The sequence below is a fragment of the Ambystoma mexicanum genome, chromosome 8, assembly GCF_040938575.1.
Source record: "Ambystoma mexicanum isolate Mex_15411 chromosome 8, UKY_AmexF1_1, whole genome shotgun sequence".
Classification (NCBI taxonomy): Eukaryota; Metazoa; Chordata; class Amphibia; order Caudata; family Ambystomatidae; genus Ambystoma; species Ambystoma mexicanum.
Genome location: NC_090929.1, coordinates 1599884958 through 1599910771, shown reverse-complemented (window position 1 = coordinate 1599910771; position 25814 = coordinate 1599884958). Strand labels below are relative to the sequence as shown.

Here is a 25814-nt window from a genome sequence, read left to right as displayed (position 1 = left end):
GCAATTGGTCAACAGGATTTGTTGTGTTCATGCAGGAGATGCATTTTTAGCTGCTGAATCCCAGGATTATTTGCTGGTCTGTGGTGCCATTTTTACATCCTTAAGAAATCCGGTATTGAGCCTTTTGCCACGCTCAATGTGTTTCACGAAAATGAACCCTTCTGAATCTGTTCAACTGGGATTATCCTCCCAAACAAAACCTCTGCCATTTTGAAACTCTAGAGAGGAATTCACCTTCTGAGAAGAGACGGAATTGGGCGACTTCATTTTGGGAAATAAGAATTGTTTCCAGGGCAGCCTTTCCTCGGAGAAGCCGGTAGATTTGAAGTCGAATTTTCAGGGATGGCCATATCTGCTCTCAACACACAAGTGGCAGCAGACTTTGCTCTCTGGAAAGAGGTATACAATGATTTATCTGAATTTCATTCAATTCATTTCTTTCAAGACTGGCATGAAGCCCTGATATTTGAGAATGCAGTGAGGCAGTCAAGCATTTGTATCTTTGCATGCAACGATGATAAACAGGGGAGGGCGGTCCATGGCAGGATGATTTCTATAGAACTTCCACTGATGAGAGTTTGGGATTTGAGCCACTTTCTTTATACCATCTTTTGGGTATTGATCCACTTGATTGATGAAGGCGAGATTTTCCCAAAGGACTAAAGATAAGGTGGCAGGTCACGAGTGGTTTCTCGACTGATCACTGAGATCCATATGAATCTTGTATCTTGCTGCTCATGGTCATGCAACATACCTGCCTTGCTACCAAAATACCTGTAGCCCAAGTGAATGAAAATCTATAAGCTCGCCTATAGAGAACAAGAAAAGAGGTCTAGGAAGCGGCAAGCCATTCCCGCTAGGTTGTGTAAGTGGGCACCACCTGCATTTAGCCAAATAAGGACTATCTCAGATTATTCCATTTGATGACATTGTTCAATAAGATATTTAAGTGCTCTCGCGCTGACTTGACATCTTAGAGAAGACTTCAACCACCCCCATCCTATCCATCGAAACACGTGTCGGCGTGGTCCATGTGTGCAATGTGAAAGCAAAGAGGTTTATGCTTAGATAAATCATTTCAATCCTGTTCACTATTTCACTGTGCAGTTTAAACAATTATGTTAAGTTGTATATGATGTAATACAAAGTCAAAAACATGTTTTATGAATCCTGTCGTGTGTACAAGAGCTCAGATGTGCAGAGAAAGTACGAGTAAAGTGCAGCATGTTTTATAAAAACTAAAATAACAAAGTTAAAAAAAAAACAAGAATCAAACTAAATTTTTGGCACAAGTGACCAATTTGGGATTTTCTTTGCAGGTTCTCTGCTCTGGCACAAATCAAGATTTCTTTAAATAAAATAGTGTTCCAATGGGCCCCCACCACCAGTCTGGTTTCAAAGCACTGAGTCTACAACCAGCAACTTCTCAAAGAACTTCGAATGGAAAAGTTCATAATAAAAACGTAAATAACTACCTGAGGGAGCCCATTTAGCCTATCCAGTCATCTCACCTCCTGCGTCCCATTGAATACATGCATTTGGACGCAGCGGAGCCAACTTTGGACATTTACTGTGGCCTGCTTGTTTGAGTAAAATGATCTACAGAAGCTCTTCTGGGCCCTACTTTCACCACATCCCAACCTGGTCATCTCACGGCTTGTCCTGAGCATCCGGAACCCTGTCCTGCTAAAAGACCCAATAAGTACATGAAGAATCACCTGAGACATTGTTTTACTTTAGACTCTATAGGCTTTTAGAATAGCCCTTTATTGGGAAGTGTTTCTTACACTCCCACCCATGCAATTCTTTTTATTTATTTGGGAAGCATTGGTGTTAAGACCAGAAAAAGGTACGTAAAAATACATTAGAGATCAGAGGAGCTGCAATGCCGTACAATAGATGTTTATCAGTTTGAAAATGCACCTTGAGGATGGGGATATGGTGGAATAGTAAAGGGGAACACTACAGATAGTCAAGCAACAAAGATGAGTATGTATAAGAAGGGATACACATGTATACAGAGGAGTCTATATAAGACAGAAGACAATCTATTAATGTCATGAGTTGAGGTAGTGGGGAGGAGGGGGGAAGGAGAAATGTGCTGGGCCTGTGCAGGAGCCACTTCCAGTGAGAGGAGATGGAGCTAGAGTTTGGCCTTGACCAGGAGGATGCTGGTGGAGTTCTGCAGGCATAGAATTCCACTGGAGTGGCTGGGAGAACAGGGATCGGAAGGGCAAAGAATCGGAAGTGGGAGAATGAACAGGGTGGCAGAGGCCCAATTGATGAGGAGGTGCACGTCAGGAATTAGAATTAGCTAGATGGGGGTTAGGGGTAGTTCACACATTAATATAAATACAAAACGAAGGACTTTGGAAAGGGACTGCTGTTGCCTAGGAGATACTACAGCATGCAAGTAGCAAAGCTGAGAACTGTATTGAGCAGGCCACAGTGGTAGACGAAGGCCCATAATGAGACTAGAACAGTTATCAGGTCCACAGAGTACTAAAGAAGAGATCAGATCTTTTCTACCATGCTAGGTGAGATGGAAGATAGGCACACATGAGATGGTGAGGCTCGGAGAGTTGCAGCATTCTGGGCTGGAAGACGGGTAACATCAGCCTTGGAGGAGAGAAGCATGTGAGAGCAGAATACATTCCAGTGACGGATGGCCAAGAGACAGTTGGAGATCCTTGAAGATGGGTCTGGAAGGGATGAGGGGTCACTCTACCAGTGACTTCCTTACAACCTACTCTGAACACACTTATGGAACCCCTAGACACTGGTCACAGCTGCAGGCGATAGGAGAACAAACAAACACACACACACCGCTTGCTTCGGCCACTTGGCAACTATTCCCTTGGAAAATAATTCTTGCCAGAATCTGCACATATTTAGGAAACCAATTTTATCATAAGGATGCCCAACCCGATCTAAGGTGGATCTAAAGAATGAGGAAGCAGTGGTACCGCAATCTGATGACCACCTCCTAAACTGGTGGAAACACACATCAATCCCAAGTGATTGTGGTTCTTTTCAAAGCAGATAGAATGTAGTGGCACAGAAAGGTGTGCCTTGGTCTTCTCAGTGCTAGGCGCTGGATCACAGGACAGCACTAAAAGAACAATGTCTACACAAGATGGTGTTGGGCTAGACAGCAAGTTAGTCATACATCAAAGCATGTGAAAGCTTAAGTCTCACCCTGGTTAAAATGCTCTGCCATCAATTCACTGTAAACTCCATAGTGACCATATAGAGTTATTAAAAAGAGCACAAGAAATGTGTACACAAAGATGTCCAAAACCAAGGAGTATGAGATAAAGTGAGGATCTCTACTTTCTTTTAGTTCAGGCATAAATTATAAGTAACTCACTGTAGTGATTAACGTACTCTTAGTCCATAGTCCCCTTTCCTTCATACTGTATGGGCGTCCCTTCCAAGAGACGGGAGACAACCTTTTTCACCAGAAAAAACCTTCTTCCCCTTTAAATTTAGAGGCGCTCAGGGGCACGGCCCAGGGAGCATGCGCTGCCCCGACTCCGCCCTCTGGCACCACACCTCAGGACGCATTGACATAGATTTAACATTGCCTAATGACACCAGTATTAATTGGGGGGAGGCTGGTGGGACGTATGGAGGAAAGGGGACTATGGATTAAGAGTACGTTAGTCACTACGGTGAGTAACTTATGATTACTCTTATGTCCCGTCCCCTTAAACTGCATCAAATCTAGAGCCGGCATCCAAACAGTAATGCTTGCAGAAAGCCGAGGGAGAGGCCCCAAGTGGCCACCCGGCCTATGACTTGCCAAGGGACCAGGCGCTGGAATGCGATGGCCGTTGGCCCTGACTGCGTGGGCATGCATGTTGGCCGGGAACAGCTTGTGCTGGCCCTCATATGCTTCTTTGATGGCAGAGACCATCCAGCGGGATATGGAAGCCTTAGAGGCCTGATAGCCTGGCCTCGAGCCTCCGTAAGTGACAAACAGGGCGTCCAACCTGCGGAAGCCCCTGGTCCTGTCCAAGTACAATTTTAGGGCAGGCCTGACATCCAGGCAGTGCAGCACTCTGTGCTTCATCCTTGGGATCGGGAAAGAACGTAGGAAGGACTATTTCTTTGTTCAAGTGAAATGCAGATGGAACCTTGGGTAGAAATGCCGGCTGCGCCCGCATGACTACCTTGTCCTTGTGAAAGGTCATATATGGTTCAGAGGCGACCAGCGCCTGGATCTCGCTGACTCTGCGAGCCGAGGTAAGATCGACTAGAAAGGCCGTCTTGATGGTGACCAGCCTAATGTCCAGGAACGCCATTGGCGCGAATGGTTTGTGCGCCAGAGCACCCATGAGTATGTTAAGATCCCACACGGGGTGCGGTCTCTTGACGGGCGGGTAGAGCCTAGCGAGACCGGTCAGATGTTTCTTGACGATAGGGTTGGAGGAGGAAAAAATACCTCCCTCTGAGTTCCTATAAGCCCCAATAGCTGCAAGGTATGTACGGCAGGTGTCCACCTGTATGCCTGAATGAGTGAGGTGTGCTGAAAAGGAGAGCACGTCATCCAAATTGCAGGCCAAGAGTCAATTCACTTAGAGTCTGCGAGGGGCAGAATCTGGTCTATTTGCTTTTGCACTGGGCCCTGGTGGCTTTGCTCCTGGCGACCTGTATGATCTCCAGATTGGCCTGTGACAGGTTAAGGTGCCGAAGTGTTACCTGCTCAGGTACCACGCTGTGAGGGCTAGTTTCCCTGGTGCGGGGTGGATGATTCTGCCCCCCTGCTGCGCCAGAAGATGTGCTGGGCCTGTTGAAAGGTGTATCAGGGGCACATCCGAGAGGCTGAGTAGCTCCGAAAACTATGGCCTGGCCGGCCACCATGGAGCTATCAGAATGATGAGGAGTCGGTGAGAATCCATCTTGCATATTACTCTGTGGATCAGGGGAGTAGGCGAAAAGGCATAGGCCTTCATGCCGGTCCACTGGAGGTGAAATGCGTCGCCCAGAGAGCCTGGGCCCTGACCCTGCCAGGATGCAAACTGGGGGCACTTCTTGTTGTGCCAGGTGGCAAAGAGATCCACTTGGGGATGACCCCACCTGTTGAAGATATCCTAAATAACAAGGTCATTTAGCTGCCACTCGTAATTACCCGCTCCCAGCCTGCTGAGCCTATCCGCCTCCAGGTTGGATTCCCCCGGGAGGTGGACTGCCGAGAGGTAAATGTCGTTTCCAGGGCCCACTCCCACATGCTGATCGCCAGCCTGCACAGCTGAGGGGATCTGGTGCCTCCCTGCTCGTTGATGTAGTACCTGCTGGTCGAGTTGTCTGTCTGGATGAGGACAACCTTTCCCTTGAGAAGTGGTAGGACTGCTCTGAGCGCTAGCCAGATGGCGTTCAGCTTCAACCAATTGATGTGGTATTCCGGCTCCTGTCGAGTCCAGGTGCCGTGGACCGAGAGATCATCCAGCGTGGCTCCCCAGCCCTCGAGCAAGGAGTCTGTGGTGATGGTGGCCTGCGGGGCGGGCAGCCGAAAGGGCTTGCCCGTCCATAGGTTGCAGTCCATGGACCACCAAGTTAGCTCCGAGTGGAAACGTGGAGGAACGTTGATCATCTTGGATTGCAAGCCCTGCTCCCGATTCCATGAGGCAGCGAGGTGCAGCTGAATCCTTCTCATTCTGTCTCGTGTGCGGCATGTCGAAAAGGACCGCCGCCAGCAGACCGAGGAGATATTGGTACCACCATGCCGAGGTCTTCTCTCTGCTGAGGAAGTGGGCTGTGGCCCTCTTAATGGCAGAGATTTTGTCTTCTGAAGGGAAAACCCTCTCGGCGTACATGTCCCAAATAAGGCCCAGGAATGTCAGAGACTGCGTAGGGAGCAGCTGTGACTTCTTGAGGTTGAGCGAGAAGCACAGGTCGTGCAGTGTCTTCATAAGGGCATGGGAAGAGTGGCAAACCGCTTCCGGAGATGTAGCCCGACGAGCCAGTCGTCGAGGTATGGGTAGATGTGGAGGCCCTGCGCTCTGCGGAGGGCTGCCACAGCGTTCATGAGTTTGGTAAAGACCCTGGGGGCCGAGTCGAGGCCAAATGGAAGGACTTTGCATTGGTGCATTGGAAATGGCAGCCCATGATCCTGAACCGTAGGAAAGAACGATGGGGCTGCCAAATCGGGACGTGTAGGTACGCGTCCTTCAGGTCCAAGGTGCACATCCAGTCTCCCCTGTCCAATGTCTCCGCTATAAAAGCTGACGTAACCATCTTGAATTTTTGCAGGGGTAGGGAGAGGTTGAGGGTGTAAAAGGTCCAGCACAACTGTCAGGCCTGTCTGGTTCTTCTTCTGAATGGTGAAAATCCTGGAGTAGAAGCCAAAGCCTCGCTGGGAAGTTGGGACTTCCTCCAATGCCTGGCTCTCTACCAGCGACCGGATCTCTGCCAAAAGAGTTGCTGTCCCAACCTGTGGGAGTGGAGGGGAGGAGGAAGGAGAGGCTGGGATACGAAGACGGTACCCCGTGGATACTACGGAGAGGATCCAGGGGTCCGCGAACCTCTGGCGCCAGCATGCCCCCCACTGGAGACACGTGGACCAGAAAGGGCATGTCATGCCTTCTTTCCCTCTGAGGCTGACGCTGAGGAGGGGGACTGGAAAAAGCCCCCCTGAACCCTTTTTGTTGTTTGCACCGGTTCTGAGACGGCGAGAGGTCCGGCTGCCTGGATCTGCATTCCTGGACATCTGCGAACCCTCCATATGTACGACCCCTTTCCGAGCGCTGCTGAGATTTGGTGTACGATTTGGGTGTGGTCTTTGTAAGAATGGACAGAGACTTTGCCGTTTGTGAGCTGTTCTTCTTGTCCAGCTCTTCATCCGTAGAGGAGTGCAAGAGGGCCCACCCCACCCCCCTCGAATGGCAGATCTAGAATATCTGGGTTGAATTTCGTTGCCCAGAGCCAGGCTGTTCTCCTCATGTCTGTGGCAATGCAGATGGCACGGCCTGAGGTATCGATATGAGCCACTGTGGATTCCATGAGGCCATGCGCCACAAGCTTGGCTTCTGCTAGCCCCGCCTTAAAGCGTGATAAGCATTGGGAGGGGAGTTCCGGGAGGACGTCCGCAATTTCCTGCCACAACCGTTGGTTGGCAGCAGCCAGCATGGCATCTGCATTGGCTTGACGTAGGTGCAAGGAGGCGTTGGAGTAGATCTGCTTGCCGTATGCCTCCAAGATCTTCTCCTCCTTGCCTAGCAGCGCAGCTGAGGAGGTTGAGGACGACCGAGGCTTGGAGTATAGTGATGCCGCAGCGATCACTGAGGAGTGTGGCTGAGGATGGGTCGAGAGCAAGTGTGTATCCCCCTCCATCTGCCTGTACTTGGCGTCCAGGCGTCAGTTGACCGGCTGGACCGAGTGGGGCTTGAGCCAACCCTTTTTGGCCAGGGAGACTACATTGGTTTGCAGTGGAATCCCGGTGTTGGCAGAGGGGCATTTTGTGAGGACTTCAGCCAGAACCCCCTCTGCCGGGTGTTCGACCTCAGTTGGGGGAGGCCCGGGTACTCCGCCAGGCCAGCAAGACATTCACAGAAGGTCCTGGCTGAGGATGGTGTGTCTGGATCCTCCTCCTCGTCCATACCCTGCGGATCTGGAGGATCTTGTGGAGGAGGAGGGGTAGATGGCACCAGAGGCTGGGGTATAGTGACCGCAGCTAGAGGCTGCGGTGGCTGCGGAGGTTGCAGAGTTGAATGTGGAGCCGGAGGAGGTGGCTGCACTTGGTTCTGGGGACCCAATGAAGGAGTCTGTGGTGCCTCTAGCGTGGCGGGGAGGACTTCCCCGACTGTGTCCTTAACCCCATCAGAGGAGACCTCATGAGGCCGAGAAACTTCTCGAAGAGCACCTCTTCACTGGCCCCAGAGGTGGGGGGTGGGTATCGACAGGGAAGCAGGGGGCTGCTGGAGCCGCTGCGTACCCTGTCCATATGGACGCACAGGAAAGCTGCCTTGCGCAAATGAAGGGTAGACTGCAGGCCACGTACCTGGTTGAGACCAGTCCCACCTTGACACTCGTTCTTCGCCGATTTCGTGGAATGGTGTCGACCGGGTGCCCCTTTCTGGTGCGGCGGCCATTTTATCGAGCTGCCTGCCACGTGCCTCCAATGTGTTGCTCAGCCCGCTGGGCCCGACCTCATCCAAGACTCTTGCGTGTGGATCACAAGGCCTACCCTGCTCCTCGGGTCTCGGCCTGGTAGGTGTGGCATCCTCGACCCGGGGGTCGGTAGAGCTGCGTTTAGGTGACCCCTCTGACGTATTGCCGGTATTAGGGCATCGCCCCTCGGACGTATTGCCAGTGTTAGGGCATAGCCCCTTGGCCATTGTGCCGGTAAAAGGGTGTAGACCCGATACAAGAACCTTCCGGTCCCTCGACACTGCGCCCGGGAGGATCCGAGGACCCCTCGACCCCGAAGGCCGGTAGCTGTAGGAGCCTCGGTGCATGTGCCGGTAGAAGGACCTGGCCAGTCACTCCCGCGCGGGGGAGTCCCCTTGGAAGGCGTCTCCCTTGTGGGGCGTGCTGGAAAATATCAGCCTTACCTTGGGCCTAGTTCGATGCTTCACGAAAGTTCTTGAGATCCTCTGGGGGTGACCTCTGGAAGAGCTCCCTCCACCTGGCTAGTCTGCTGTTCTGCGCCTTCGAGGACATCGAGTCACACGCTGAACATGATTGCCAACATAGGCAGAGGGCGTGGGGGGTCTGAAGTTGGGAAGAGCGTGTTGCAGGATGGACACCCGCTGAACCCTGTAGAAGTCGACATGTGCTGGGGAGGAGCGTGACACCGGAGGAACGAGTACCTGAATGATAGAAAAGACAAAAAAGACAAAGAGAAGAAGTATCCGCGTGTGGAATTACATGGCCGAAGCCAAACCCAGGAGCGATGGTGAATTCGGCCCGTTCCCGTCGACGCGGAAAAGGGGACTGAGGTGTTGTGCCAGAGAGGCAGAGTCAGTGCAGCGCATGCTCCCTGGGCCGCGCCCCAGCGCGCCTCAAAATTTAAAGGGGAAGAAGGTTTTTTCTGGTGAAAAAGGTTCCATCTCTCGTCCCTTGGAAGGGACGCTCATACAGTATGGAGGAAAGGGTACGGGACGTAAGAGTAATTATAAGTTACTCAACTTTTCAGCCCAGGTGCAGTCCTCAATTTCTCGCACTTACCACAGCTGTCCCCAGATTTGTCAGGCTCTGAACGAATCTGCATATAGAAACACTGTAGATCATGCAGCACACACACCCATCAACCAGCACCAACACCTACTGTCACTAAAACCTTCTTGTGCCCTCCACCTCTTGCTGTACACAAGACCGCTGTGAGAGGATGGGGTGCAGATCCCACCACCAGCCTGCACTATCAATCAAATCATGGAGGGGCTACATTTGTTCTTCGGGAGGATGAACCACAGTGTTCAATGTTCTCACAGAAAGTGCAGCTTTGGTGAACTCCACACACTGCTCCATTTCTGGAATAATAGGCAGTCAATGCTCAAACGAGCAAACAAAACAAAAACACGCATTGGCAAAGTCAACAGTTTTGGCTTTGTGTATGCGTGAGATAGGCATTTGTCAGTCTGTGCCATAATGGTACTTGGTCAAAAGGTACTTGGTCAAAAGATGGCAACCGCTGGCACATGGTGTGAGTACCTGGTAATGCAATAGCAGTGTCTTACAAACACACAATACATATACAGAAGACAAAACGGTTGGCTTTGCTAATGCTGGTTTGAAAAATACTTAATTGCAGATGACAGATAGGAGGACACATACACAGCGTATAAATCGAGAGTCTGAATGTGCATTCGAATAACACATTTTATTAGACCAATTTACTGCTGCAATGAAGCCATTAACTCAAGACTGCTTTGAAATAACACTAGCAATGACTATGCCACACAAACGTTGACGTTACTTCTTGATCAGAAACGCTCAAAGGGATCCCAGGTGGATGTGTTTTGGCAAGGAGGGGCTGGCTGTGGACGGGAATGGCCATAACAATCAGCATGGCCCATATGCAGCTCAGCGGTGGGTAAAATAACCAAACACCCACAAGCTATGTGTTCCTCCTCACATCCCATCTTCTCATCTTTACTTCAATACAATAGCTTTGGCTTACAGGTGGCTCTGAAGTGCCATCTAATAGCCGAAACTAACTAGGTGGCCAAGTTTATTTTGCAACTCACTGCAAAAGTGTTGTGGATGCAGTCGGTCACCCTTACAGAAAAAATAAGAACAGTCCAATCATTGATCTGCCTTGAAATCCCAAGTAGAGCTGGGAGCCTTTGACCTTTGGAGGAAGCCTTCGCTGTGCTCAGCACGGCAAATTAACTGTATGTGTTGTCAAAAAGAAAGATCCATCGACCTTCTTCAAACTGGAAATATTCAATTTCCCCCCCAAATGCTGAACAAAGGACTTTAATCACAGACGCTGTTGAAATGAGCTCCTTAAATAACCTCTGAAATCAACATAGAATACTTATAGAATCTATCTAGAGTGTGACTGGGTCTCCTTTGCCTTCATATTTTCCTAACCTATTTTCCTGTCTCGGAGTCCAAACCTTTCACTATAGATATATAAATATCAAGTGGGAACTTAGTGAGACTCAGGCTTGAATCCCAGTAGGGCTCGCTTAGCCTTTTATCCTTCCCCATGAAGCTCTGAGCTGGTTAATAGTAACTTCTATATGGAGATTTCCGAGGCGGCTTAAACCGAGGATCATTGGCCAACCCACGGACATGGTTTCAATGGCAATGGAGAAATCTTGCAGACTTGGCGCTCTATGCCAGGCCCATCACCAGTGAAGAACTTTGGGGGCAAGATTGCTGGGCCACTGGACTGCGGTGCACACCCGCGAATGGTCTAGGCTCGGTGAAACCTCTGCATGAGGCTCTACTGGAAGCAGTTGCTGGGATGTGGGTCTCTGGACATCACTGCCTTGCATTCGAGCAACTCCGATGGATTCCAGGTGCATCCTAGGACCCCGACCCCCATAGATGCACATATAGAGCGTTTCATGCCCCTTTCTTTGTGATGTCATCATTTTGTAATTCTTTTTGATCCATTGAAGAACGATTGGATGGTTACTTTGATAGGGTGGAACTTTCTTCCCAATTCCAATAAATACCAGTAAATGGTTCCCCGAGACAATGATATTATCTTTAAAAGCATCTTGAAACTAGAAATGAAAGTCTTACTGTGTCTATTGTATTCAGCAGTGAACACTTTCTTAGACAGTTAAATGTCCTTTATTTTTAGAACGGTAGCATTAACACTTATTGTATGCATTACTTTATGACTGATGATCTCCGCTTCTATGCACTGTAATAATAGGCGTTATTGCCAAACGAGCGTAACAGCCCTCAATTTAGATAAAGACCGGAGTCGGCGGCGTCGGGATTCAAACCTGCGTCCTGCTGGCTGAACACAGGACTGGGGCGATGGATTACCAGGCCTACCTATCTTGCCAGTCCAAGCATATGGAGTCCTTTGCCAAAAAGCATATACCGCACACCGTTTGCAGCGGATCAAGCTCAATTTCCACCAGAGCGTGGCGCACCAAAAGCCATCTAGAAAATAACGGCAGCTCATGCAGCCTCTTCCCAGCTGGCACGCTGCCCCCTACAAACAAGCATCACACTCAAGGAACGCGCAGCCACCTGAAATTAAACATGCCAGCTGTGTACCAACCTTTATCTTAGGCTGCGTTCATTAATGAGGGAGCGCCTGACACCTGCGCAGGTGACGAGTGATGCCAGGCACATGTCTCACTTGTGGACTGACCACTGCTGAATAATGAAGGCCTCCCATTAATTTCTGAGTGGAGGTTAAGCATAGTCACACAAATTAGCAATCTGGACGTACACAGGTGGGCATGCCGGGGTCTAGGCGGACGTCGCACGCATATCGATGCATGCGTATCCATCCACCTAGACTGGAGACACACTAAGGTTCTAAAAATGCCAATGTATATATGCGCCAATAATAGGATCATTGCTTCCATGGCAAACAATGATCACATTCTTTCTTTTGACCAAATTACTGGGAGAATGGGGAGTTGGGATCCCAAAGAACTGCAATGACGTTTGTCCAGAGCGCACCAAAAAGTGATTATGGCTTCAACCTTCCTCACAAGGTGCCAGCATTTCATTTAAACTCGCTTTTACCACTGCATATCCTTACGTTCCGCTACCGACATTCGCCTTTGTACACATTCCACTCTCGAATAGGCCACTCTTGGATCAGGCTTGGCAGTCAAAGATTAAGATGGAGTTACGCCTGGGGAACAACAAATAGAGGTGCCCAGGCCAAAATTGCCAGACTGCCTAAGCACACCCTCAGGCCTCTGATGCACCCATCATTACATTGTGTACTATCTTACAATTTTCCAAATCTGCCTTGGAAACACAAAACAATTATCACAACTGTGACAGAACGCCAGCTAGCGAGGGGAGAATATCCAGAGCTTTGTAATTTTTAATAAATACAATGTTGCCATTAATTCTGTTTCTGAACAGGTGGTCTGCTAACCAGAACTCTTTCATAAATGCTTCATGCCAAAATTATAGGGCATTCATGAGATTTGGCTGTTCCAACCTCTGACAACTACAGCACCAGCCATGGAGTGGCTGCAATGCAGGTCACAGGTGCATTCCTTACATCTGCTATAAAACAAAGTGAAAGCATGCAGAAGTGGCTTTTTACCCGTCTGCACCTCCGGTCCAAGTTACAATAATTGTGTAACCTAGTCAGGCTGGTAGCACGTTAATCTTTAAAAAAATAACTTGTGCATGATTGTGTCATGGTGGCTACCACAGTCACACAATTATACATCAACAGCAATTTCATAGAATACTAGTGTCAACTCCCATAGCAGGACTGCAGTTGTGACACGGCTGATGTGTATTGGCGGTCTGGCCTGGTTATCTCCACAACTGCCATGTGGAAAAATGGCCATGAAGCATCCTCTTTGAACCTCATGCATGAAGGGCAACACCTTCCTCCAGGACACAGGAACCCATCCTGAGAAATCACTCAGATTAGACTGGGTCTAATGTCAGAAGGCAAATGGTACTTGTTACAACAACCTGGATTGTGATCCTTCTAGCATGCATGCTTTGGACCAATCCACCATGACAATCTTCATTTATAAGGCCGTTATATGTGCCGTGATTCACCTTTGGACCCCTAACACAAGCAGCAGGATTCATTTGGACATCTGTAGGGAATCTGTAACGTTAACTAATCTGTAACCTGCAAACGTTAACTAAGCTGTAAACCTCCTTGTTCTCTTGCGCCCTGCTACCCTAGGGTCTGGTGCGCACAATAAATAAATAAACAAACAAACAAACAAACAAACAAACAAACAAATACAGTCTATTCCAAAGTCCCTGTAATAAGGGTTAAAATCCAAAGCATCCAAGGCAGAGCCAAGCTCTGCTCCCTAACCATCCATAGAATACTGAGGGCGTTACCTGCTGTGGAACAAGGCTTCTCTGTTGGCTGCACTGGAACCACAATAGTTTTCACTGGAGGTGAAGGATCCCCATAGGTTCCAGCCAACTTTGTGGAGTGGAAGTGCAGAACCTGAAGGATTCCCCTTGCCCTTGAATGCCTGGATTGGGACTCCCAGCAACCTAGAAGCAGCCTGAAATCCTTTTTTGACCTCTTGAGATATCTTTGAGCCAGAATAAAACCTGCTTGATGCACCTGAAGCTGCCACAGGTCCCACAGTGCTGCTTTTGGCACTCTATGCAACTTTGAACAGGTGCTGCTCTTAGAGCAATCCAGGTGCTGGCTAGATGCATTGAAGCAGCCCGTCTCAGCCCGATCGCAGGTTCAACATCATTGGAGCAACTAACTTGTGCGCCCACTCGACTGCTGGGAGCCATCGACATATGCGTCTCGAACACCGTCTTGACCCAGCTCAGTCATCGTGTCGACAGCTGCCTTGAAATGTTGGAAGCGATCATCTCGCTTGTCTCGAATACTGACTCGACACAACAGAAGCAGGCACTATCGAATGGACTGGATGCTGATCGCAAGTGGGATCACATCAAGTTGAACATCTTGACATCGGCTCGACTGCAGCGAAAGTCCCCAGAACCCCAGCTCGACATGTTGAGCCTCAGAGAAAAGACTTAAAGATACTGTGAAGAGGTCCCGTGCCTCTAGTCCCCTTTTTGAAGTGTGATTAATCTGATGATGTCATCACTCCTTTCCCTGGGATAGTCTCTTCCCATGTGGGGCGGGGACGGCAGCCACTACCTGATCCCGACCCTGGGGGTTGCTATATGAGGGAGGACCACATGGTGGGAGGTGACATTCGGGGATAAGATATGACATAATTGGAGAAAGTCACATACCCAGCCCCCATTCCCTTTTAGGGATGTTCTCTTAATGCCTTGATTGCATATTGTGACACTCTCCCTTAACCACTTACTAGATCAACTTCAAATATTACCCAACATCACATGACGAACAATATGATAACAAGTGAGATGAAAAAGAGGTACAGAGCAACGAAGATGACTAAGACCGGGAAACCAACACAACGGTCTAGTTTTTGGAAGTTGGTCGCTGCGGTCGAGCCGATGTCATGATGTTCAAGTTGATGTGATCCCACTTGGGATCAGCATCCAGTCCGTTCAATAGTGCATGCTTCTGTTGTGTCGGGTCAGTATTCAAGACGGGCGAGATGATGGCTTCCAACATTTCAAGGCAGCTGTCTAGTTTTTAGAAGTTGGTTAATCATACCCAAAAACTTAAATCGACCGCATCTGACAGACAGCAGGGAGAGCTGCAGAGGCGGAGTTGTGCCGCGGCCTGTGCTGACACTGGCCAGAACGCCGAGAGGAAGCATGCCATAGGACCCAAGAAGCCGGAATGGAGAAAGCCAGTCGTTCGAGAACGCAAGACAGCGGGAGCCGGGCACAGTAAATAGAGATGAGGAAAAGGCACAGAGGCTTATGGGGCGTGGAGCCAACAAACTGAAAGGAACAGAAGCAGAGAAACACGAGAGGCACTTAAAGCACCCGGTAAGCCCAGGGAAGACGGACAGGTTACCGGGGTGCCTGAAAGTGTGTGCCATTTCATGAAAGTAACGTGAGAGACACAAAGTGAAGCCTGTGAGAAAAATCTATATATTTGTGAACCGTGCTATGAACGGGTCGCTGAATCCATACCACAGGAGAGGAAGCAAAGTAAATGTGAATGGTCGTGTAAAAAGGCCAGAGATTCCATGTGTGAGAGAAGAAGCAAATATTGAAATTAAGTTTAAGAAACGAGGCTCAATAAGCCAACATTGTGCAAATATTACTTCTTGGATAAAAGGAAAAGTAACTGCATAAAAGTCCTGGCAGGAGAGTATCAGGGAAAACGCAAGTGTGTGTAAAAAGGTACAGTAAAAGAAGAACCGCAAGGAAAATCCATGCCCTTGAGAGTTTGAATTGTTGTAAATGTGGTAAAAAAAAAGCCTAGCAGGGATGTATACCAGGCGACCTACGAGTCTGGGACCCACACACTGAAAGTAATACACTGAAAGGAGAATCCGGGGGAGTAGACACGCAATTAGGATTTTGGAATATCTTCAATGTAAAAAGGAATCTGGGGAAGGGAGCCATTCCCTGTAATTCTGATTGTTGCCCTCAAGAAAATTTCAAGGAGGATACATGCCCTTGGGATTTTTAATAGTTTTGAATGTGAAGAGAGACCTGTGGAAGGGAGCCATTTCCCCGAGAATTGTGAACACACCAGGAGAGAGTCCATGTATTATTCGTACCTAGGAAGCTCATTTTGCAGGCTGTAGCGGTGGAAGCACGGCTCGAACGCTGGTCGCACTGCCAACTTCAACTTTTCATTAGTTTAGCTAGTGCCCCAGTCAACTTCACCTAGTGGTCTTGCATCCTCTTCCTGCTTCTCAAGAATTGAAACTGGACCTCTCCCCTCAGGCTGCTGTTGGTCTTCCTTTCCCGCAGGGCATCTTGGGCATGTTTTCCTCATGTTTGGACTTCAATTATCACATTCTGATCAGTTTGTGTTCAGAGGGCTAACATAGTATCTGAATAATAAACATGACTCACACATCTGTAGCCTGGGTACTAATAACCACTAAAGACCATGGCAGGGGCCAATATTAGCAGCTATGGTCCCTGAGCCCTTCTCAATCACTTCAATTGGGCCATTAAGTAATCTATCAGGCCCATAAATACGTTCAATGCATCCAGCAAAGCTGCAGGTTTTAGTGTTAAAACAGAGTACTGACCAATCAGAATGCTTGGAATTAGGGCTCTAACTTGAGATAAAAGCATGATGTCCACAGTTCTGACTCACGTAATCAAATAATGCTCCTCCACCCAATTAAAATGTGCCCTTCCATCTAATGTTGCTGCTTCTGCTTGGCACACTTTAAGGTACTCACTACTGTGCCACATAAAACTCATGTTTCAATTTTGGTTTAGATCTTGTGCCTATTTTCATCATTGCATGCTTTTGAACCAGCTTTCGTTTTTTGGGAGTTTGTCTTATTATTGCAATTTTGTGCTTTCATGCCCATTTTACAATATACCCTTTACCACACATACAACTATTTTTGTTAGCTGGATATACAGCGTTTTGCATGCTTTTCACACAGTGAAATTCTGCAAATTCGAAAGATATATATATAATATATTTTGTGTCATGGAGAGCTGAACTTGAAATAAGATGGCTAGTGCACCAATGTTTGCAGCAAGAACAAAGACATTAATGCAAAATGCTACCACCAAGGAAAGGTGGCTTATTGTTATTTGAAATTAGCCCTGAGCAGGCCTTGACAGTTTTCTTTGAATGAGCAGGCAATAGTGGATGCACCAGTTCAAATTAAGTGCAATCTTGAACCCTGCAGCAGCCTTTGAAGGTCACTTTCACTGGGTCTTTCCATAGCAGTTGCGGTGGCTATTGGGATCTTACAGTCCATCATCTGAAGTGTACTCTCTCAGAGAACGGAAGCAATTTTTACTGACATGAGAGTACATTCATTTTCCCAGTGCCTAATAAAAGGATGCCAAAACTAAGGTCTATGGGCTGGATTAGATTCACAGAATTGTCGGATGTATTAATTGACCCCAGGTGCGGATTGTTCGAACACGTGCCCGAGACCAGATAATCTGCAACTACAACATTCACTATTTCCTAAACGGGTAAAGGATTTGCACGGCAGAATTAGTAATGCCAACCTCCTAGGCAGGAGCCACACTGCTTGCACTCGACAGAGTAACAGCATACTCTGAATTAAGAGCATGCTCCAACATGAACAGAAATAGTTGCTTAGTCAATACTGAATGCTGTGGTTTCGGATAATGTCACATTTTTATGAATGGTCCCTCTTTTTCTTTATGAACAGGTGATAGCACATATCCTTGAATGCCATGGTTCTTAAGAAAAACCTACATCTATAAAAAATAAGTTTGGGACTGGTGGAAAATAGGCTTCAATGTCTGGATATGTCCGGTGACCTTCTATACACAGAGACTATAAAAGGTTGCTGCTAGGAGGCGCATTGCTTTACCATGAGAAGAAGACATGGACGCAGAACAAATAAAATGTGGAAGTGTCTCTGTCCTTGAAGTTCCTGCAAATGCGCAGACTTATACGTGGGTCAGTACACAAAAGCAGATTGTCTTTCATATGAAATTTGTTCGGATTTTGAAGATATATAATACATAGCTGTTTTAAAAGTAAATTCTATTGTACACCAAAACTTCTCAATTATCTCCATTTTTAAAAGTTGTGATTGAAGAAGTTTGTATTATAACAAATGCGTCTTATGTTGCGAACCATCTAACAGCCCCCTACATATCCTCCCTCTTAAACTCTATACACAGCAATTTGCTTCTCTTTGCTACTGTTGCATACTCATCCTTACTCCTCTTCTATCCTCGCAGACACACACAGCGCTTAAAAAAACGAATTCTGAAATGAGGCACTATACAAATGAAAGATATCAAAGAACATATTTCTAGGCCCATAGACTAGAATGACAGTCTTGGTCCAGTCATTAAATCTGCTTGCTTTCATATCCAGGCAGGTCAAGTCTTGTTTGATCAGTGGTCCTCCAGGCTCAGCCTCCTCATGAGTCACAGTGTTTTAGACTTTGGTGTAATTTCAGAAGACCATCTTGCTGGCTGAAATAGCTGGTTTACAAAGGCTCAGTCCCTCCCTTGCTTCCCTGTTAGCCAATTCCAATCCAAACATTTGAGATGCCATTCATGTAATCAGTAGAAACTAACTATCCTGGTTTTTTACATCTGAAATGAAGCCACCTTTTTTCGATATCTGCATTCACAGAAAAATGGTCATGTGTTCAGGAAGGAGGAACTTGGCAAAAGAGTACAGTACAACAGTATTATTCATAACAAAATCTTTTCTGGCTATTACTTTGTCTCTTAAACGTTCAGGGTGGTCTGTTTTTCTCTACATTATCTTGGACGTCTGTCGTTTTCGGTCACAAAGATCTTCAATTGTATACTTATTTGCAGCTCATGCTGTGTGCATTTTTGTTTTGCAGTGTGCAATTAAATCTTTTCAAAATACTTTTCATGTTTAACAATTTTTGATGATTTGGTTTTAAACTGCTTGGCTCTCCATTATAGTATTTTTATAACAAAGCAAGTGAATACCAACCAGATAAAATGTCTCTTCATGCTCATTGTGGCATGCCACACAGTACTGTTTTGCCAAATGGTCAAAGAAAGTTCTACACAATTGATCTCCGACTATGCGTTTTGCATAGAATACAATGTCTTTCTCCAAAAATGCACCAAGCTTTTATGAATTGCTTTGTGGCTATGCCAGCTCCCTCTCGTGCAATCACAAAGGTTAAGAAATGTTGACAAGGTCAGTACCCTGGCCTTGTCAAGAGGATATGGACCCCACCCTCTCAGCTGGGGGTGGGAGGCCTACCAAAGAGAAATCCAGAGCCAATCATACGCCTAAAGAGGACTGTGGCAGTTACGAGGCAGGACCAAGGCCCCCTAATCCCCTAATATGAACATAGACATTTAAATTCCTGGTCTGCCATTGCCATTCTGTGGTGGCCCCATGTGGAGAAAGTAGGCAGGGCTGAACCGCTATTTGTAACCTTTAATACCTTTAACACGTCCCAGATTGACCAGGATCAGTGATCCAATGGAGAGAGGTGGGAGAGTATAAAAAGGACATCAGCAAGTAGAAAGTTGGCAGTTGTGGTCAGAGGAGGATGTGGCAATACCAAGAGACCAGTAAGAAGGAAGAAGGAGCAGGGAGCGTGGAGGCGATTTTTGAAGGTTATGTATTGGCTAGTGAGGGAAAGTGGTACTGCGTTGTGAGTGGCTGTGAAAGTGTGCTAAGTGTGGTTAGGAGAAGGAGAGTAAGAAGTGACTGGCTGAGTGAAAAGAGGATGTCTGAGTAACTTGGTAATTGGAGAAGGAAGTAGTACTGGAGAGCAGGGAGTAGCAGTGTGGGGTATTGGTGTGGAAGGGGGAGCAGTCGCATACAGAAGCAAGTAGAAGTGGGGAGGTGCGAGTAACAGTGTGGAGGAGTGGTAAGAACAAAGGGTGGAAGTTAGTGGAGACATCGGAGGGAGAGAAGAGGGAAGAGAGTAGGGGTGGGCGATTTGGAGAAGCACCTTAGACCGAGAGGAGAACATGTGTGGTAGAAGAAAGATTGAATTAAGCAGGTCATCTGCATGGTACAATCCAATATCCGATTAGAACACTAAGAACTGGTGAGAATAGGGAAAGCTAGAAAGTCCGGGAGGGAGCTTAGTTAAATAGAGCCATGTACCTTTAGGCTGACATTGCAGATTATTTAGCATGTTAGTATACTGAGGGTGTAGCGGCCACCAACTAGTAACCGGGGGGGTAAGGACATCTTAGGGAAGTGGTGCTTTCAGAGAGAAAAAGGGACGGCTCTAGGGGACACGAAGTTCAACAAAAAGCCTTGAATGGTTCCTAGCGTCGGAGTGATTCTTGAGCCATCTGTGACAGTGTGCTTCTCTCTCTCATTTCCCCTGACCGAGTGTAGCATGGAGAGGGGAAAACATTCCACGAATGTCCACGCTGAGTGCAAGGAAATTAACAGGGCCTGCGTCAGCATCTTATCTTGGAGTACTCCCTATGGACTTACACCTACTTTTTACCACTGTAAAGAGTAGGTGCAATCCATAGGCAGTCACTGTAATGATGGCTGCCATGTTTGTACATTACTGATCACCTGTCTACTACTTTGCATGCACAATAGTGATCAGATTATTTTCCAGCATGGGCAGTAAAAGGCCTGGGAATTTCGAAATTACCCAGATTCCTGTGCCTTTTACCACCCTGCCTGAAAATATGTCGCAGTGGACCGTGGGTGCGAACATGGCCACCCCAGCTCTGCCACGTGGAATGGCTCATTCAAAAAGCAACTAACTCTGGAAACAAATACTGTGCCTGCAGAAAGAGCATTGTATTCTGGGGAAAATGATCTGAGACAATGGTTTTATCCACATACATTTTGTAACATGGAAAAGTGTATTACATTCCAATATAGATGTCTTAAAGTGTACTATGTATTGCTGTGTCTTGAACAAAATGTTTTCCCATGATCAGTCAGAAGGAACATTCACTTCTTCTGAAAAGTCTTGTCATCGGGTAATTCTAGGACTCCTCATAAGGGCCCTACTATGCAACAGGAAATGTTCAGAAGTAGTAATGCTTATGGCCTACAATGTGCACACGGTTCAAATAGCACAGTATTCCTAGTGTGTGCACCTGCCCTCAGTATCCACCCTATACGAATTGTATTCGATGTACATTATACGACAAAAGGTAAAACAGATAACAGACCTGTATGATACGTCAAATGATCACTGACTGGACAATCTAAGTGTTCCTTATGAATCCCAGGAAAATAACTAGATGAGCTTTCATTCCCTAAACCTCTAGGTTTGCGGTCATTGTGCCTTTTGTTGTGTACAAGATCAGACATATACACCCCTCATCCATCTCTCGACGGCAGAAACCAAGTAACACATGCCAAGCCAGCTCTGTTTTATGAGTATTATTGCAGGGGAAGATCAGTCCCTAAGCGGTACACAAAGTTCAAAAATGCTCATGCTCATAAATGAAGGTAGGACAAATGTCTGACTTATTTATAATGCAGTTCTCTAGAAGCCAATTTAGGAAAGTTAAAACAAGAAGGCATTCCAATTATCTTTAATGTCTTATAGAGATCCGTGGTTCCTATGTAGGTCCTCGCTTTACTGAATGCTGCTCTAGCATTGGTGTGGGGACGGAGGTCAGAGGAGAGGAGGATGCAGGAACGGGAGTTAAAAAAAATAACAAAAAGAAAACGTGCTTGGAACACAATTTGCCTACATCCGTCAGCGAAGAGAACCCTTACCGTACTTGGACTGAAGGACACGCCTTTCATTTGGAGGATTCAGAAACCCTACTAGACAGACACACACTTAAGCCAAACCAGTTAGGCTGTAAGGGTAATGCTGATAAGTCCTCACTACTTGGAAACAACATATTATTATTGTTTTTTAAAATTTTAAGTGTAACTTGTGTGAACAAATGTTCATGTCGGTACTCATAGTAACTATTTTGGCAGTAGCACCAGGAATGAATATCAGATGCCAGGTGGAAGAAAATTTTTAAAAAAAACAATCTGAGAGCAATTATACCTAACATGGCTATGGCACATTTATTCGAATCCACATATAATTATCTCATAAAAGTATGTACAGAAGCCCATATGGCAGCTTTTCAAATCTCAAGAATGGTAACATCCCCAAAGAAATGCAAAATAACTGCATACTCATTAACTGTGTTCAGCAAAAACTACAAATAGATGTCCAGACTGGCTGAGAACTGAACTGTATATCTTTCCAGGTACTAGTAAAAAGCCCTTCTAACTTCGAACCTGTGAAAAGTCCTTCCTACATTGCAGGAGACTTGGGTGTTGGCAAATGGTGCTCCTACCTGGGTGTGGTGCAATGGCTTGACATCAGCACATTACATATTAAGAACTTTACAAGGCAACTTACCAAGGTCTCCTCCAGATGTCGGAGAAGTTTTCAAGAAGGTTAAAATCTGTGTAGACGAGAAAATGAAGGTGATTGAGGAATATTGCTGCTGATAGTAGCACCATCACCGGAATTCAAAAGGGCAGCGCTTAGCCACTATCTCAGTGATTTATGAAGGAGAGGTGGAGACGGATAAAAGACTTACCGTAATGATCTTTCTGTGGATTCTTCTCCTGCAGATTCATCGTCTTGATAGCCTCGTCCAGCTGTGCTGCTCGGAAACCTTTTTTCGACAGGGGGCATAGTGGACCACGACTCGGCTGTCAATCTGTCATTTTCGGTACTCGATCGTCGGCTCTGGAAGTGACATCAGGCATCGTATATATAGCACGTCACTACGCCCCATGCTGCAGTTGCCCCCTAGGCTAACCAGCCTTTAAAAAACTTAACAGTGGGATACATCCTAACGGGGAGACCCCACAGAATTAGGGATTAGAATAAAAGGAAATTGTTTTTTTAAAATAACTCAATGCTAAGATAGAATCGATCATATGATATGATGGGGCATTTATAACGCACTTGTACCCAAGTGTTTCTTGGTCATCTTAAAGCCATTATTAGAGGTCTTCTCGCTTGGACAGAAGCGTCAAGGGGCAATGAGGAATCGGAGGTAGTAGAATCCATTGAAAGATCATTACAGTAAGCAATTTCTCCTTCAATGGATTGCTTTTCTCCGGCACATTCCTCATCTTGATAGACTTTCCAAGCAGTTAGAATAACGAGGGAGGCAGAAAGTGTTAAACAAGCAGATTCTGCACAACTGCTCTACCAAACCGTGCATCAGCCCAATGTGCAACATCCAAAGCATAATGCTTGGTAAATGTAGGCAAACACGACCATGTAACTACCCGACAAATGTCCCTAACAGGAACTACCCTCTGTAGGGCTGTAAAAGCTGAAACCCCTCTGGTTGAATGTGCCCTTATGCATGGTGGAAGCTCCCTGCCTGCTGACTGGTAACACTCGGCTATACACAAAATAATCCAATGCAACAGGGCTTGCCTGGTTATAGCGAGACCCTTACGAGATAAAGAACGGGCCATGAAAAACTTGTCAGTCTTCGGAAACACACATGCACGAGCAAAATAAAAGCTTAACGCTCTTTTGGGGTCAAGACGGTGAACCGCTCTTCCTTTTTCGAGGGATGCGGTGGAGGGTAAAAACCAGGCAAATCAACAGATTGAGAGGTGAAAATCTGAAACTACTTTAGGAAAAAAGCCAGATCTGACTTTGAGAGAAACCTTCTCTCGAAACAAACGTAGAGATGCAGGTTTGCAGCACAATGCTTGCACCTCAGTAACTCACCTGGCTGATGTGAAGGCTGTTTAAAGAGACAGCAGCCTTAAGGAACATGAGTACATGGGATCAAACTGAGCCGCCATCAAATAAATCAAAAACAGATTAAGATTCCAATCTGGGACAACAAAGGGAATTGGTGGAAAATTATTGAGAAGGCCCTTCAAGAATTGGGCCATGACCAGAACAGTGAAGAAAGAACCTTGATTCTGGGACCTTTTAAACACAGGCAAGGCTGCCAAATATCCTTTGACTGTGGCAACCTGAAGGCCTGCTGAGGCCATTGACAGAAGGAACTCCATCACTGGGGGAAGAGATGGGGTCAATCTCTTGCTACCTGCACTAAGCTTCTAATCTTCTCCGCCTGCACACATACAGAGATCTTGTAGAAGGTCTGCATGCAGCCAGCAACACCTCAAGTACCTCCTCCGAAAGGTCCCAGTCTTCATACCTCATCCTCTCAAAAGCCAAGCATGTAGGCTGAGGCAATCAGGAGTCAGGTGAAGCACTCTACCTTCCGACTGGGTCAGGAAATCCGGATGCAGAGGCCGCAAGTGAGGTGGACAGATAGTTAGATCCAAGAAATCAGAGTAACACATTCTCCTCGCTCAGTCCGGGGCATTCAAGAGCATGGTCGCTCGAAATCCCTTCAATCTCCTGAGAACCCAAGGAATGATGGGAATCGGGGGAAGGCGTAGTGGAGATGGACAGCCCAGACCACCAGAATCGTGTCCCCCAGTGCGCCGTTCTCTGGGAATTCCCTTGAGCAAAACTGCACTTCCTGTTGGAACCAATTTACTGCTGGGGTGCCCCAGAGAGAGAAGACCTCTTCTAGGACTTCCTGACACACTTCCCACTCATGTGAGACCATGCTCTGCCTGTTCAGAGCATTCGCTGAACCGCTCTGTCCCTGCCAGGTGAACTGCAGAGACCGGGATCCTGTTCTCCAGTAACCCGAACCATAGCAGCATCACCTCTGTTCAGAGGGGACGGGAGCGCACGTCACGTTGTTTGTTCATTAGTGCATGGTCTCATTGTTGTCCGTTAGAATAGGGACATGGTTCCCCTTGAAAGACGGGGCAAAGGCCATCAGGGTTAGCCTGATGGCTTGCAACTCCAGCCTGTTGATGTGCCACATGGCTTCCGTCGCGGACCAAAGGCGACTGACCCGCAAGTCTTCGCAGTGGGCGCCCCAACCCTTCAGAGATGCATCCGTGACCATTCGTGTCTGAGGCTAAGGAGGCCAGAAAGCCTCCCCGCCATATGATTGCTGCGTTTGTCCCACCAGTCGAGGAAAACTTGGTTGGACACAGAGTATCCGTGAGGGCTTCCAGGTACCGAGACCATTGGTCCCTTAAGAGCCACTGAAGGTATCTCATACGCAGCCTGGCCTATGGCATTAGCAAAATACAGGAAGCCATGGACCTAAGAGGCAGAGTAAGGAAGCTGCTGCTAAAGTGGTGTGGTTCCGGAATAAATGTACTATCTGTGCTATGCTTTAGACTCTCTCTTCGGGAGGGAAAGCCTTCCGATGAACTGGAGCCTTAGGACTGGTGTCACATGGGACTTCTTCGTAATTGGTTATTTATAATGCGCTCAATACCCAGAGGTTTCTAAGCACTTACCCGGGGATCGAACCTGTGTTGCTCCACGTCGTCTTGCTTCCAAGGCGAGCGCGTTGGCACCGAGCTATCCTCCCGAGACAAGTTCAGGGAAAAGCCTAGCCTATGCAGTAGTAGGGAAGTGTCCTCCAAATGAGACAGAACAGGCCGCGTGGACTCCTCCCAGATCAGCCAGTCACCCAGGAAAGGAAATATATGGAGCCCGGATGTCCCGGAGGTGAGCAGCGACTACCGCCATGAGCTTGGTGAAGACCCTTGGAGCGGAGGTCATCCCAAAGGGAAGCACTTTGAACTGATGCGCTTGTCTCCTATGAGGAACCTTAGAACTTCCTGTGCTTTTGATTTATCGGAACATTGAAAGAAGCATCCTGTCGGTCTATTGACACCAGCCAATCCTGAAGATCGAGAGTTTGGAGAATCTCTCAACGTCACCATCCTGAATGTGTCTTTCCTCAGGAACTTGTTGAGAGCCATGAGGTCCAGAATGGGATGGAGACCTCCTCCTTTTTTGGGTACCAGGAATATCGGGAATACCAGCCTGACCCTCTCTGATTGGTAGGTACCAACTCCACGGCACCCTTCAACAACAGGGCTCTCAGTTCTTCCTGGAGCTCCTGTCCCGGTTGGATTGGAGACGGTGGGGGTCTGTCTGGTGGCTTTTTGAAAAAAGGCAGACAATAACCCCACCGAATTGTCAGCTGGGCCCAGGCATCAGAGGTTATCTCTTGCCACTGGGGACAATGCCCTGCCAACTGTCCACCAACCGGTAAGTCATGGGAGGGGAAATCAAAGCGGCTTAGAG

The 25814-nt window shown here is 47.3% G+C and overlaps 1 protein-coding gene across 4 annotated transcripts in view; it reads right to left on the bottom strand.

Annotated features, from left to right (window-relative positions):
* The window catches only part of VTI1A (vesicle transport through interaction with t-SNAREs 1A), a 1940034-nt gene that overhangs the window by 84566 nt on the left and 1829654 nt on the right, over positions 1 to 25814 (bottom strand). Inside the window, exon 9 of one of the 4 annotated variants that reach the window (XM_069611794.1) lies at positions 22056 to 22101. The exons of the other annotated variants lie outside the window; for them this stretch is intronic. Within the exon in view, the coding sequence (XP_069467895.1) occupies positions 22095 to 22101 (7 nt within the window). The 3' untranslated portion in view covers positions 22056 to 22094. The remainder of the gene's footprint in view (positions 1 to 22055; positions 22102 to 25814) is intronic. 4 annotated transcript variants of the gene reach the window in all.